Source organism: Neofelis nebulosa, chromosome 1 (genome assembly GCF_028018385.1).
Source record: "Neofelis nebulosa isolate mNeoNeb1 chromosome 1, mNeoNeb1.pri, whole genome shotgun sequence".
NCBI lineage: Eukaryota > Metazoa > Chordata > Mammalia > Carnivora > Felidae > Neofelis > Neofelis nebulosa.
In genome coordinates, this window is record NC_080782.1 from 101,627,812 (window position 1) to 101,644,587 (window position 16,776).

A 16,776-nucleotide genomic window follows, 5' to 3' on the forward strand; every position below is an offset into this window, starting at 1 on the left:
AGCATGTGGCCCAGGTCCTAAGAGTCCAGACTGTCCACCGCAGAGTGGTTGCCCGGTTGGAGCAGGTCCCCCCGCAACCGGACATGTTGGTGACATGGTGACTGTAACAGATCACCACTAGGACCCGCCCCTGTGACTCCCCAGAGAGAAATTAGTGCGTGAAAACCAGCCAAGAAAGGGACTTTCCCACATCCGCCTCTGCCTTTGGGGCCACTGAGGCCACTCTCCATCATCACCTGCTGTGGCTGTGAAAGTCTGCCCATCATGGATATCACTCTTTCCGTCCACATTGCTTCTTCTAGATCTCAAGGAAGGCATTTCAAAAACCAGATGATCCAGCAGAAAATGCAATATGGAATTTTACTCGAGAGTCACAACAACTTTGAAAATATTTCTGCTTATTCAAGTTAATTTCTCCTCCAGAAATCTGAAATTAGGTGTGATAAGTTAATGATTACACAAACAGAACTGCTTTCAATAATTTATTTGGACCCATGCCCAAAAACTGAACTTGCATGAAATATTAAATATTACTCTTACAGCAATTTAGACACATTCACACGAACATCAGGAAATGAAAAAAAAAAAATCTCCACTAAATGCCAGTGTTGTGTTTTGCTCAGAAAAATAATAACACAATTAGAGGTAAACAATGTTTTCTTCAGCATCATCTCCAGTCTCCTGGTCTTGTCCAGTCAATGTCTGAAGATTTAGCTTTGCTTCGGCCGTAAATGTCTGCCGCTGAGAGCCATGTGGATGTGAGTCCTGGGAGGCTGGAAACTCAGTCTCAGAGATGTCCAAATCTGCAACAGACAGACGGCACAGGTCAGGAGGATCCGCTCGAGGCCTCCAAGGCAGGTGACACTGTAACTCAGAGCTCTCTAAGCCTGGGACATGCAGTGCCCATATATTCAGCCACAGAGAGAACCCCAGAGTCCAAGGAGAAAGGGACAAAATGCAATCACATCAAATGACTTAATCAATGTATCGTCAAGATGTGGCTGGGTGTGCGTTCAAATGTCTCCTACGGCTAAGAATAACCTTGACAAAATAATCCTAAGGGAGTGTCAAGTGAATAAAGACTTGTCACCATTTGTGGGCCGATAAAACACTGCTACTGTGGAACAAGGGTGCCCACTTATGTTTTAAAAACAGGTTCAAGGTCTTAGAAATACGGTATATACTCTAGCTATGGGCGATGAACTATATTTGCATCTGCACAGCCCCTCCCCTCAGAATATCTCAAAGTCAAGAACTGACCTCAAGACTCAAATAATATAGCTGGGATTTTATTAATGTGGGCAAGGGGTGGGGGAAAAAGGAGTTGAAGGATGGAGACTGGCCAGCCTCACCATTATGCAAATCTAATTAACACTCTACAAACCCCTTAGCTAGAGAAAACTGTTCCCGTATCAAGTACGGCTGGGTTCTTTTTTCTGGTTACCTAGCAACAGCAGGGCATCGTCTATTTTCCCTTTTTCTGCTAAAAACCCTCTAGTACACGGTGTAAGGGAAGGCAAAGAGGGGTTCCTACTTGAAGAAAAGAAAGGCTGTTTCTGCAAACCATTTTCACTTCCGTTGTTCTACTGACCACCCTTCCTGAGGCTCACTTATATGGCAAAGTCACAAATGACCGGCTTCGGTCCGCGCAAAAGGCGGAGTATGCGTGGAAACCCAGGCGAGAAAGATGGATAGCCTGAAGCCCACACGCTCCTTCTTCAGTCATCAACGAGAGGTCATTATAAACATTGCCACATTTGACTCCGAGACTCTATTATTTAGATGGATACCCATAACTGGTAGGATTCTAATGACAAAAATGCTTGTGGCTCCTGCCCTCCTGCCAACGACCTTTAGCTGGTAGGGAAGGCAGGAAGCAAGGCCTGGCGGGAAGAGTAAAACGTCCTCACGCTGCTCTGTCTTCAGGGACATGGGACACTTGGCTACGTGTCTGTTCATCACTTCTTCCAGGAAGAGGCAGGCCCACTGGAAGAGGGGCAGCCAGAGCTCCAGAAAATAAACACAAGTCACCTGGAGGAGCTGACGTGGGCCTGTGAAGCTGAGGGGGACCCCGGGGAGAGGGGAGGGAAAGAAGAGGTCAGGCTGTACTCCATAGCTCTGCTCAAAGCTTAGGCCTGCCCGGCCTCTAGATGCCCGTGGGGCCCAAAGAAGAAAATTCTTTTACATTTGGGTGACTTGATTTTACTAACGCTGATTCCAAATCCTGCACCTCGAATACTCGAACTCACTAACTACTGAACACATAACTAGTGAAGATGCTTCTAAATACCCCCGAGCAAAGCGTGACTTCTGGGCACAAGAAGTTTTCCAGGTCTGATACAGCCATCGCTCTTTTAAGCCTCAAAATGTTGTAACCCACAGTTTACAGTTTGGGAAACGAAAGCTCAGGCTACTTAAATTCCTTGCCCCACATCACACAATTAAGAACTAATCTAGATTTGAACTCAGAGGACCACTGCCACTTGCACATCCGATCAAGAGTCTCAGGATTCCCATTTCTCATGGCGATAGAAACAGCTTGACTGTCTTTACCACATAAAGAGACTTTGAATGTTTAATACTTATCCTCCCTAAGTACCACATGTTGAAGAATCACTTAGCAAAAAAGAAATTAAGAACGAGAGAGACATTCCAAGCTCCAAAAAACAGATACAATGATTATTATAAAATTGGGAACCTCCTTCATTTAATCAGGTAAACACCACAAACCGTCCTGCCCCCGCAATGATTTCTCTATTAGGGCAACACAGATCAACCTAGAATGCTCTCTGCTCTTTTATCACATTTGGAGACAAAGTATGCTTGCCTGTGGTCACAACACACGTTCACACTTTCAAATCCTTTCCCCAGGCATTGAATGAATAAAGAACCTCTAAAAAAAAAATATTCTCAGTTATGCTACTCACGTTTAGCATTACACAACCTAACACATATACACCTCAAAACTTGCATCTATCAGATGCTCGTAGATTGAAGAACAGCTCATGTAAGCCACTGTATTCCTGCCCCCTTGCCAACAGAAGGTCCAGCCAGGGTACAAGAAATACCACATGGAGAAGGAACAACCATGCATTGAATGAGGTGGTTGGGAGGTGATTGCGGACAGGACAAACGTGACAATGCCCGGCACAATGCAAGCCCTTAATCCCTGTAAATTTCCTTCCCCTGGGGGTGTGAGACATGTAGCAAAGAATCCAAAATACTGGTGGTGAGTCTAGGGATCTGGGAAGTCCTCTTAATGGTTTCAGGAGAAGGCTTAAGAACAGCCAAAGAACCAAACGTTTATCAGAATTCTTTTAAACTGTAGGCTCTAGCTCAGGAAGACAGAGATCCAAGAATAAATGTTGGGGGGGGGGGTTAGTTTTTAATTGGTGTGTATATGTGTATGTATGTGTGTGCGTAAGGGAGTATAGACATTTAATGACAACTTTTTCAGATAAAAATAAAAATACAGAGGAACATCTCTAGGTGAAAAATAGCTTGCTGGACCCTAAAGTGACAGACCCATGTTGGCATCCTACATGTATTCATGGAGGTTGTTGTGGATGTATGTCACCTGAAGGTGAACTCAATTTCCTTCTCCATTTTCTCCTTGATTTCTGCCTGAACTATTTAGGCAAGGTCAGACAACCCATCTTTGAAACTGGAAACCGTTCCATGATTTCTGATTTTATGATTCCATTTCAACCCTGAAAGAGCACCAGCACAGCAACTGTATACTTCTCAAGGTCAGCCACCTTTTTCCACACTTTTTACCCTAGAGAATATGATCATTATGGAATCTTAAACTGAAAAAACATTTGTTAAAATAAAACCTCACTGATTCAGAAAGCAGAATTCTTGAGGAATAAAAATCACCCAATTTTGTGATCAAAATCCCTATAAACTGCTGAACATAAAAATAGGATACCTGGTTTTTTAATAAGCAAAGAAATATTAATTTAATGGAATCCTAATTTGGTCGACTAAAAAGCAAATGCTATTATAATGAAACAAAACTTCAGACTATAAGGAACCTTTCCATCTAGTATCTCAATACAACTTTCCCTGTCCATTGACATAAAAGATGCAATTTGATCTTTACCATACTTGTGGAAACTAAACAGAATGACCATGACCTTAAAATAAAGATGAAGAAGCAGAAACACATCGAATCCCCATAGCCTGGCTAAACATAGTAGAGAAATAAAATCTTGGGGCAGGGTTTTCTTCTACCTAACTGAAAAATTTCACACCAAACAACTTCACCCTTAACAAGAAATTTCCATAGGTCCAATGTGGGGTCTAAGTCCACCTGCTAATGAAGTTTTAAAAAATTCTAAGTACCCACATTTTGGAGTGGGGGGCAAAAAGCCCCGTGCTACCAAGCGATATGCCCCACACCACACACTGATACATATCCACAGACAGTTGCCTAAATCTCCCTGTTTTCAGCCCTTAGTTGCAACCTGTTGGCGAACATTTACACTGACCATTTTCACACTTCTCACCTGCTGTTGGAATTTTAGACAATCAGGAAAGAGAATGTGGGGTGTAGGATGACTTACAACTATAGAAATCAGCTCCTGAAAAGCTGATACTAGTAGGATGCAAAATGAGCCTTCCTTCCATCGGCTTACCATCATTCTTCTTCTGAGCCAACTGGATAAGTGGTTCTTTTCTATAAACTCAAAGTGTACCATGCGACCATGTGCCATATTAAAAATGAACGAAGCGCCTCCTAACCCGAGAGTTAAATAAACCACAAGGTAAATCGTAACCTTGGGCAAGTCATTTCTCCTGTTTGGGCTTCAGTTCATGAAGGACGTGACTGAAATCACCTTTCTGGCCTCTTGAACTTCTACTGTATGAGAATTTATACATTTGGACTTTGGCTTAGTGCTTCACCAAATAATATTCTGAGGGAACAACAAATGGATGTTTGTGAACTGCTTTATGCTCAAGAAATACAAATGTATTACCTTAAGTTGCATCTAAGATAATGTTTTTAAGGTAATTTCCAGACCTATGCCCCACCCCTCTACCTTCATTCTTCTCAACAACACCTATCTGATTGAGCCAACATAGAATCTTCAGTGGACAGTATTTGGAAAACTACCTATTGAGAAGATAATGTTTACAGTCAAAACCTGCACGCAATCTTCCCTTCAAAGAACAGCAGACTTAAGAGTAACTTGTCAGGAAGAAAAAGTCTGTGACAAGTCAAAAGGAGTTGTCTATCATGTTTAAATAATTAGTGTAATATTTGCCTTTTCTGGATTTTCTGAATAGAAAAGCATCTTAAATTATGATAATTTTTAAGCTTCATTTAAATTTAAAAGCACCAGTATAACTTTTATCATAAATATCAACTGGGGACATCTAGAATTTAACTCAACGTATGGCCAATGGCCAGGCACCCAGCACCCAGTGCTACAGAAAGCACACTGAGTCAACTGTCGGGATCATTGATGATGCCTTGCTCAGCCCTGTGTGTCTCATCCCATTCCATTCTCCCAAACAAAACTCACAACACAGAGCTTCGTGTCTTCTGGGCCTTGGCTCTGTTCTTGTTTATTTTAATGAAGTGTTCTGACTTGTGCTTCTGATTACTATATCCCTTATGCATGTTCCTAAAATCAAAATTCACACTTTCCTAGAATAACTCCACCTCAAAAAAATTTTTGATTAATGTTCCAAGTCTGCAGAATAAGTTGTAGTCCCTGTTTGATGATTGATTCATGCTTACACTGTGAAACATTGAAAAAATCGTTTCCTGATGGCATTACTGGCGATCACTATTTTTTCTCAGGAGCGTTAATACACGGCATTTTTCTTCTAATGGAAAACATTTCTTGTACAGAACTTGAGGTATCTTCAGAGCAAAGGAAAATTGGTCTATGTCACTAATTTTGCTCGACCCTATTTTCCACAGTGAGGCACAAGCAGAATGTGAACCTCTGGCATGAAAACGAACCCGGCGTTGGCATCTGAAACCAACAGTCTCCATTACTGTTAGGATTCCTTACTACTCCTCATCTACAGTAATGCACCTGAACTAAAATAACAGAAATGTGCTCTGGGGGTCCGTGTTAGGATTCCTTACTACTCCTCATCTACAGTAATGCACTTGAACTAAAATAACAGAAATGTGCTCTGGGGGTCCGTGTGCATGAAGAAATTTATAGCATATAAAAGCAGTTATAATTTTTTAAATTGTAACTGTTATAGCTGGACTTTATTGTCTTATCAGTAATTAACATTTGAATCACCTGGAGTTATGTAGGTAACATTGACAAGAAACTGAAGCAACCGATACAATGAAGACGAGATGAACACAAGACATGGTATGATGAACCAAGTCTGTTACATGAACTTTGATTTGCTCTCGCTCTCCTTTCTCCCCATAAGGTGCCAACGTTATGGACTCACGACCTTAACATTAGCAAGCCCCATGAGAGGATGGGGCAAGTGCCTCCGCCTTCCTCTCTTCTTTAGGATGCGTTTCAAAGTGTTTCTCTAAACAAGATACTAACAGGTATTAATGACAGAAGAATGAATACAGTGGTCAAGGAAGCTGATGAAACTGTGGGCAAATCAAGTTGCTTAACAGATTCCTCAGACCTTTAATCAGCTCACCTGTATCATAAATCTCTGAGGGGGAAAAACAGTATGTGGCACCCTCCAAACTGAGGGGGACTTTTCTCACAGTGTGCTTGGTATGTTCCACATAACATATTTGGGGAACCGGTACCGTAAAAAAAAAAAAGCAAATCTATTATACATTAAGAAAGAAACAGCAAATGACCAAGATGTCAGGATAGGTCAGGGGCAGGAAGTTGAAAATAAGTGAGGTTTTCCAAATTCACAAACTCTTAACCTTGTACGTGATGTCCTTCTGGTGGACACAGGCAATTATCGACAGTGGCTGCTCAAGTTATTAGGAGGAAAGCAGATGGAGAGCTTTGTAGTGGATGGATCAAGCTGACACTATTTGAACCCACAGATCAAATATAATATCATAAAAAGATAAACAGACATGGTTGGCCTCGTGATAGGATGCAACAGGAAATGTATAACATGGACAATATAGGAAACATATAATGTGATCTGTGAAGATTCTTCAGGTCAAAAAAACCTCTATCTAGTCAAACACCAAACGCTTATTCCAACTACCCAGTTTACAGAAAACACAGGGGGGGGGGGAGAATAATACGTTAAATAACACTATAGGAAAGCAAGCAGAAAAATTTAGAATGTAGGACATTTTAAAAAAATGATTTTCTTCCAGGAAATAAATGTCTTTTCAAAAAACAAACAACACTGTCTTTTCAAATAAGACTTAAAAAAGGGGGGGGGCAGGAGAAATTTAGATTAAAAGAGATCTAAGAGATATATAAGCCAAATACAATATATGAAATTATTTGGATCAAACAAACCAAGGGGAAAAAGTTGAGACAGAGAAATTCATGTACTGACAGTATGATTTCAAGCATAAAGTTTTTTAGGTGTAATAAAGATATTGTGGTGATGCTTAAAAAAAAAAGTCTTGCCTTTTAAAGAAAGATACTCAAGTATTTTGAAATGAAATCATAGGATATCCTGGATTTGCTTTAAGATAACCCAGTGTGAGAGAGAGATAAGAGCACTGATGAACCAGGATTGGCTTGTCTGATGACCAGGATTGGTCATCATTAGAGCTGAGAATTCATTAAACAATTCTACTTTTGTATACATCTGAAATGTCCCATGGTATATTTTTTAAAGTGCATAGCCTCACATATATTTGGACTATAAAATTATAAAGGGTTCTCTGTTATTCCAACAGCGTAGCTCCTATACATCTGGAAAAAAAAATGGAACACTGTGGCAATAAATTAGGGGCCTCCTCTGGATGCTGAATGTGTTTATATCCATTTTAATGCAACTGTATGACAAGTCATTGGCAAGTGTGTGCGTATGGGTTTTTATCTATTTAGAAAGATACACAATTTATATATATGACTCTGTTTCATAAAATAAATTAGGTTCATTTGAGTTTATAGCTACCTATAAGATATGATACAGATTCAAATATGTCCCTTTGCTTTTGCCTAGAAAATTTAACATCTCCTAAGTGAACCATAATCAGAAAAGATCTTTTATACCCTGGGTGTATTTGTTGATGGCAAAGAATTGATAAGTTTCTCTTGTAATTTAGATTCCTATTCTTCAGCCTTTTGAGTTTACTAGAACTAAGATGTAACATTTAAGAAATAGAAGGTAATACATTTATTCTGACAATATCAAAGTTGATTTCAGTTTATAGTAATAGTAGGTATAAAAACATATTGCCAAAGGAATTAGTGAATACCTGATACAAAAAATGTATCTACTCAAAGTCCTGATAATCACCAGTTTCGAATGCTTATGTGTTGAAAGTACCTTAAATTTTCATTTAGCCTAACCCTTGCCTTCTCAGCAGAATCAAATGGATGTAGTCAAGATAGAATTGCATTATAGGGCTTCTGTCTTTAAGCCACTAACATTGATTGACTTTGAGTGAAACATTCAACTCAATTCCCACAGCAATACACAATGGTAGGTATACTGTGGAATATGAAAGGGAGAGCCTAATGCAAATACAGACACAAGCCTAACTTAAAAAAACAGACCTCAAGAATACAAGAAGCTCAAGAAAATCTCTAATATCTTCAAAGAAATATTTAAAAGACATTCAACTACAAAGCAAGATTCCATAAAATATCAACAATAAGAGAACAAGGAAAATCTCTTGAAATTAAAAATATGCTAGCTGAATTAAAAAAAAAAAAAGTCAATGGACTAGTAGGAGGTTAAGGATAAGAAAATCTCCCAGAAAGGAAAACAAAAACATTAAGAAATGGGAATAGAAGTGGGGGCGGGGGTGGAATAAGCAGAAAAATCAGAGAACCCAAGAGGTCCAACTACGAACGAGAAACAGTTCCAATAAGATAATAATGATGAGAAGATTTTTTTTAAGAAAATTTCCCACAATCAAAGAAAATGTCTCAAGTAACCAGTAAGAATGGTTTTAACAAAAGACCACACGAAGACATATAATACAATTCATCCAACAAGGGATAAAGAGAGAACTGCAAAAGCTTCCAAAATTGAGAACAGGTCACAAAGAATTAGAAATAAGAATGACATCAGACTTCTCAACAGAAACCCTAAGAAGCAGAATAATCAAACCGTTCAAAATTCTGAAGGAGAATAAATTATTTTTTGAGAAAGAGAGAGGGTGCAAGGGAGAGGGGCAGAGGGAGGGAGAAGAGAATCTTAAGAAGGTTCCACATTCAGCACAGAGTCTGACACGGGGCTCTACGCAGGCCTCGAGCTCAAGACCATGAGATCATGATCCGAGCTGAAATCCAGAGTCAGATACTTTACCGACTGAGCCATGGAGGTGCCCCTGAAGGAGAATAATTTTTGATCTGGAATTCTAAGCGTAAATATATGGCAAAAACCAAGTATAAAAGCAAAAATAAATGATGTGAAAAATACATTTCAAGTTAGTTATTTGGAAAAAAATGTGCTCTCATTACGGCTTTTCTTGGGAACATTTGGAGGCAAGATCCACCACATAAAGGAATAGGTCATAAAAGATAAAAAATGAGACTGAGCACACAGGATCTGTCACAGGAGGAGTATGAAGGGTGACACCTATATAGCAGGCATGGAACAAGGGCTTATTGGAAAAGGAGGACAGAGGATCCTGGAAGGGAAATTTCAAGGACAGAAAATGAAGCAGATAGATATCAGACGTGTTGAGTGTGTGGAAACTACTATCGGTCAGTTACTGAGAGGTACACAAGCTATGGAGGAAAACATAGTTGGGAGGTAGGAAAAAAGTAAGCAAATGAAGAAGATATATGGTGAAAGCCTCAGTAAAATAGAATAGTCAAAAACAACATTATTTTAAGTAGTTTCTGCACATATGGCTGATTTTTCTCCATCCTGAAAGACCTTAGCTCTGTCACAAATGTCCTTTTGCAATCTTAAAGTATCTACATATAACTGTAAATATGATTTCTCCTACAACTATTTCTCAAAGTTAAAACCATATTGAACCCATTTGAAAACAATTAATTTGCCTGCATAAGTAATACTGAACACCTGAAATTCCAAAATCTGTTGTTAGAAAAACACCTTTAAAAATAGTCACTTCACCAAAGAGGAAACCTAAATGGCAAATAAATACAAAAAGACACTAAATCTCACGAGTAATTAGGGAAGTACAAATTCTAAGAATGGGAGCTACCATTTCATACCCATGAGATAAGCAAAATTTAGAAACCTAACAATACTGAGTGTTGGGGAAGTTCTGGAGAAAGTGGAAATCTCATATATAGATGCTGAGAATTGAATTATTTAACTTTAGAGAGAAATAATACCCAGCAAAACCAAAGACATCCCCATCACTTTTAGGTGTTATCATGTAAATAAACTCTCATTCATATACACAAGGGGAATGCATAAAAGGATATTTACTGAGAATCATTTGTAGGAGTAAAAAAATTGGAAACATCCTAACTGTTCACTAGTAACAAATAAGCTGGCATTTATTCTATAAAGGAATAGTATACAGCAGTTTAAAATGAACTATTTGAACTACATGTATGAATATGCACATTGAGTGGGAAAAAAATAGTTGCAAAAAGACAAACATTATAGGAGTTCCGGAAGATGGCGGCGTAGGAGGACGCTGGGCTCACCGCGCGTCCTGCTGATCACTTAGATTCCACCTACACCTGCCTAAAGAACCCAGAAAACCCCCAGAGGATTAGCAGAACGGAGTCTCCAGAGCCAAGCGCAGACGAGAGGCCCACGGAAGAGGGTAGGAAGGGCGGCGAGGCGGTGCGCGCTCCATGGACTGGCGGGAGGGAGCCGGGGCGGAGGGGCGGCTCGCCGGCCAAGCAGAGCCCCCGAGTCGGGCTGGCAAAAGCGGAGGGGCCGGACGGACTGTGTTCCGACAGCAAGCGCGACTTAGCGTCTGGGAGGTCCTAAGTTAACAGCTCTGCTCAGAAAGCGGGAAGGCTGGAGGACAAAGGGAGGGAGAGCTGCTGAGCCCCCGGACGGCAGAGCTCAGCTTGGCGGGGAACAAAGGCGCTCGCCAGCGCCATCTCCCCCGCCCATCCCCCCGCCAAAATCCCAAAGAGAACCAGTTCCTGCCAGGGAACTTGCTCGCTCCGCGCAAACACCCAACTCTGTGCTTCTGCGGAGCCAAACCTCCGGCAGTGGATCTGACTCCCTCCCGCTGCCACAGGGCCCCTCCTGAAGTGGATCACCTAAGGAGAAGCGAGCTAAGCCTGCCCCTCCCGCCCCCGTGCACCTTGCCTACCCACCCCAGCTAATACGCCAGCTCCCCAGCACCACAAGCCTGGCAGTGTGCAAGTAGACCAGACGGGCCACAACACCCCACAGTGAATCCCGCCCCTAGGAGAGGGGAAGAGAAGGCACACACCAGTCTGACTGTGGCCCCAGCGGTGGGCTGGGGGCAGACATCAGGTCGGACTGCGGCCCCGCCCACCAACTCCAGTTATACACCACAGCACAGGGGAAGTGCCCTGCGGGTCCACACCACTCCAGGGACTATCCAAAATGACCAAACGGAAGAATTCCCCTCAGAAGAATCTCCAGGAAATAACAACAGCTAATGAACTGATCAAAAAGGATTTAAATAATATAACAGAAAGTGAATTTAGAATAATAGTCATAAAATTAATCGCTGGGCTTGAAAACAGTATACAGGACAGCAGAGAATCTCTTGCTACAGAGATCAAGGGACTAAGGAACAGTCACGAGGAGCTGAAAAACGCTTTAAACGAAATGCAAAACAAAATGGAAACCACGACGGCTCGGATTGAAGAGGCAGAGGAGAGAATAGGTGAACTAGAAGATAAAGTTATGGAGAAAGAGGAAGCTGAAAGAAAGACAGATAAAAAAATCCAGGAGTATGAGGGGAAAATTAGAGAACTAAGTGATACACTAAAAAGAAATAATATACGCATAATTGGTATCCCAGAGGAGGAAGAGAGAGGGAAAGGTGCTGAAGGGGTACTTGAAGAAATTATAGCTGAGAACTTCCCTGAACTGGGGAAGGAAAAAGGCATTGAAATCCAAGAGGCACAGAGAACTCCCTTCAGACGTAACTTGAATCGATCTTCTGCACGACATATCATAGTGAAACTGGCAAAATACAAGGATAAAGAGAAAATTCTGAAAGCAGCAAGGGATAAACGTGCCCTCACATATAAAGGGAGACCTATAAGACTCGTGACTGATCTCTCCTTTGAAACTTGGCAGGCCAGAAAGGCTTGGCACGATATCTTCAGTGTGCTAAACAGAAAAAATATGCAGCCGAGAATCCTTTATCCAGCAAGTCTGTCATTTAGAATAGAAGGAGAGATAAAGGTCTTCCCAAACAAACAAAAACTGAAGGAATTTGTCACCACGAAACAAAAGACAAACATTATATAGAATATAAAAACAAAAATATATATTTATGCATACATGTAGCAAGAACATAAAAACACACTATAGAAATGACATGCACCAATTATAGAATTATAGAAATGATATGCATCAATTATAGAATATTGTTTAAATGGAGAAAAAAAGGAAAAATAAGGGGAGGGACGCTATATTGAATATTCTAAAAAAAAAAAAAGGCAAAGAAATGTCTGAAGCAAATATGGCAACAGGTTAACATTTGTTAAATGCATGCCTGATACATATTTTTTTCTTTACTTTTCTGTAAGTTTGAATTTTTCATAGTTAAAACTTTTATATTAAAAATGCATTAAAATACACAGCAACCAATTATAATACGTGGTCTTATATTATTATTATATATTATATATATTATATAATATATATTATATTATTGTAATATTTGGATTCTGAGTCAAAAAAATCAAACTAGAAAGAGTACACACACTCACACACACACAATTGGAAATTTAAATACTGACTATATGTTGATACTATGGAATTTTTGTTCAATTTTTCCCTTGGTGTGATAATAGTTTTAAAAAGAGAGCCCTATCTCTTAGAGATAAATACTGAAATGTTATGCATCAATAAATACGTACACATGATTTTTAAATACTGCTTCAAAATAACACTGGGCATGTTGGGGTTAAGTGTCTGGGTGAAACACAATTGGCCAGAAGTTCCTAAGTTTTTCAAGTTTATCATGGTAACTAAGTGGTTGTCATACTGTTTAATTATGTACGTGTTTGAAATTGCCCACAATATGTTTAGATAGGCAAAAAAACAAAGACAAAAACAAAACATCAAGCTCAATTTTTAAATCAAAATTAAGATCATCAAATCCTGGAGTCCCTGTTAAGAAGCAGGTACAACTTTTCTAAGAGTGCACTGAATCAAATGACATGTAGGTCTCCAACTCAGGGATAGGTCAGTATTTTCATGACACTGAATCCCTCTGAAAGACAGACCAGGGGCTCCTAAAAACTATGCCAATTAGGCTGACTTTCTGGAAACTGCCTGCTTCATGACCCTACCCACTGTGAAAGAGAAGAAGTGAATTCACTTTATTGCCAGGTGAATAAGGCAGAATTTTAATGCTGCATTTACTACTTACTGACTCAGTCAAGGGAAAAGCATCTGTTAAAATTCTTAAGCATACAAGATCCAGTGTATTTCTTTAAACCAGAAGCAGGCAATTAAATACATACAAGCTAACTAGTTCTAACTACTTCTTAATAATCACATTATTGGACTTCAAAAAAGTTGGTGTCCAATTCTTCAAAGGTCTACAAATGAGTGTATTTTTTTCTTGATCAACTACAAAATTACATGATGTCAAACAACTAACATGCCTTTTCTGTTCTGAGAAATTGGTATTTACAGTTTTCATAGCAACACAATTTTTTTTTCTTTTTAGAAATGAGAAACATTATTTTTGTAAGTCTTATTTGTTTGAAGTAACATTTGCCAAAAAACCAAACTCCAAAATATATTTTCCAACTGTAGCTCTGAGTTTATGCCACTCAAAAATGATTATAATTTTAAAAGCACAACATAATATATAGAAAAAAAATGTTTTGTTCAAGGCAGATTTTCACACCCTCGGCATTCTTTTCACATTTATGTTTGTTATCAGAGTAAAGATAACTGTATTACATTTCTGGAAATTAAACTTAAAATGTTTTTAGAAATTGTATGGTTTGAAAAGAAGGCAGTTTGCAGAACAGAGACAAAATAAGGATTTTAACAAAACAGCAATCAAAAGAAAACACACATATCACAGGATTCACGGCTCTCCTCCTTGGAGCCATCTCCCTCTAAAGAAAATTGTTTTTAAATTTTCTTATGGATACTAACGTCATAAGAAGCTGCTCTTGCTGTTAATACTTGTCCTGTTGACATATGACCTGTGACTAACACTGGGCCTAAAGAAAGCCAATTTCCCTTTCAGTATCTGCCAGGTGACATGTATCCCCAAGCTGGCACTAGATCTCCCTCCTTCTGGATAGACCTCTTTCTTCCCTAAACAACTCGTCTCAAGAAGCCATAGCATGACATGAAACTTCTTTCATGGAATCAGCCACCAAGAACAAGGATCATGAAGGGCAGCCTCAGTTGGTCCCTTAGTGACCAGCAGCCCTCATTCCTTACAGACATCTGAGGACCACTGAGTACGTGTCCTGAGAAAGCCCGTGACCACACAGTTGAAAGGCATTCAGGGCCGGATGAATATATTCCACAGCTCTACACCCCTTCACAGACCCTCCAGACAGTGAGCTTCCAGGTTTGGTGGGTAGGACAACTTCAGGGACGATACATCTGAAGTGAGCCTTGAAGGCCGACCAGGATGTCAACAGGGAGAGACGACCCTGTGTGGAGGTATTCCAGCTGGAATTGGCAACTCTGGCAAAGGGGAGAAAATGCTAGATGCTATAAAAAGGGAAAGTTGTCAAGCTTGGCTGAACCATGAGTTTGCGCAGGTGAGTTGAGGTGGGGGATGCGATGAAAGAGTAGCCTGTGGAGGGTCTTGGAGGGAAGGGTTAGGAGTTCTTACCTGAGAAACAATCATGGCAGCCACAGTGACCGGGACCCTTGTATGACTGCCTATCAATCTACATTCTCGGCTTCACCTGCACATCCTATATGTGTTGCTATCCTGCAAGGAGGGGTAGCTCCAGGAGCAGAGTGAGAAGGGAACTATATTCCCCTATGTTTGCCTGCCTGGAAGGAAACCACATTTAAGACCATCAGGTTCCATTCCGTTAATGGGCATTTATTTATTTATTTTGTCAATTAGTAGAGAGTATATCAGAATGAAAACTGGTTTGAGCTTCTTTTCCATTTGCTCTTCACTGAGTGCTTAGTGTATGCTCTGCACTGGGCTGGACATATGGGAAACCAAGCTGAATAAGACCTCAACTCCACAGTCAACAAGTTTATAGTCTGTATAATCACTTTGAAAATGCTTTTAGTTTCTTAAAATTGAAACAGGCACCTACTCCAGAAATAATTCTACTCCTAGGTATTTACACAAGAGGAATGAAAACATAATTCACACACACACACAAAGCCCTGTACAGGAATGTTCAGAGCAGCTTTATTCATAATAGCCAAAAATGAGAAATAAGCCAGGTGTCCATCAACAGAAGAATGGGCAACTGTGGTAAATCCATCAAAGCAAGATTCCTCAGGAATAAAAGGGGATGAACCACAGATTCATGCAAGGTCATAGATGCATCTCAAAAGCATGCTGAATGAAAAGAACTGAACACAAGAAGGCACACAGTATCTGATTCCATTCCATTCTATAATAAGCAAAATTAACCTATGATGATGAAAAGCAGAGGAGTGGTTGCTTCGGGGGGGTAGGGATTGGTTGGAAAGGGGTAGAAGGGAGCTTTCTGTAGTGATGGAAATATTCTGCACCTTGATATTCTTTCCACAAAATTAATTGAATAGACTTAATATCTGGGCATTTCACTGTATGTAAGTTATAACTCAAACAAAATAAACCATATGAAGCATCATCTAGTCTAAAGGGAAAACACATATGAAATATGGTACAAAGGAGGAAAAGGGTGCATTGGACACACAACGTTATACACGAGAGGTTCCTAACTCAGACAAAGAGGGTCTGGAAAGGCATCTAGAACTAAGTGACCCCGGAGCTAAGTCTTGAAAGGTGAGCAAGAGTTAGCCAGGTTGGAAGAAAAGGGTAGAAGAGAAGATATTCCTGACAGAGGAAGTAGATGCACAAAAAATAGGAGGGCTCTGGCCTTTCACGTAACAAGGAGAACTTCTGACCGCTGTACCACAGTGGGGAAAGGATGTAGTAGGAGAGGCGGCTGAGAGGTTCAAAGCCAGATCAGACCTCCAGCCCCAAACACATAGCCTCCCGTGCTCCTTCAGGGAGGACTGCCTTTCAACACACGGATCCTTTGGAAACACCCAAGGAAGAGAACCCAAAAAGTCTCTAAGAGGACTGGACGCAAACCCTTAACCACAGGCTCAAGTGCTGACCTGGGGGCTACACAAAGCTCTATCTTAAATCCATGCTGGCTTCGGTTTTCAAAAGACAACCCATGTGGTAAATCATGCTGGGATATGCCATTTGGATTTCAACTGTTCCCAAGGGAGAAAAAATGTATTTGAAGGGTGCGCCCCGGGCAATGCATTTATTTCAACATCCACTTACATCAGTGTTTTTTCCAGTATATTTAAAGGAACAGTAGCCCTGCCAAACACTAGGCCCCAGAGGAG

General features: G+C 40.3%; 1 protein-coding gene across 2 annotated transcripts in view; it reads right to left on the bottom strand.

Moving 5' to 3' along the window:
• Positions 1–469: 469 nt before the first annotated feature.
• Positions 470–16,776, bottom strand: part of ARHGEF28 (Rho guanine nucleotide exchange factor 28) — a 306,764-nt gene continuing 290,457 nt past the window's right edge. For both annotated transcript variants that reach the window (XM_058729755.1, XM_058729762.1), the window contains one exon: positions 470–803. In XM_058729755.1, the coding sequence (XP_058585738.1) occupies positions 640–803 (164 nt within the window). In that variant the 3' untranslated portion in view covers positions 470–639. The remainder of the gene's footprint in view (positions 804–16,776) is intronic.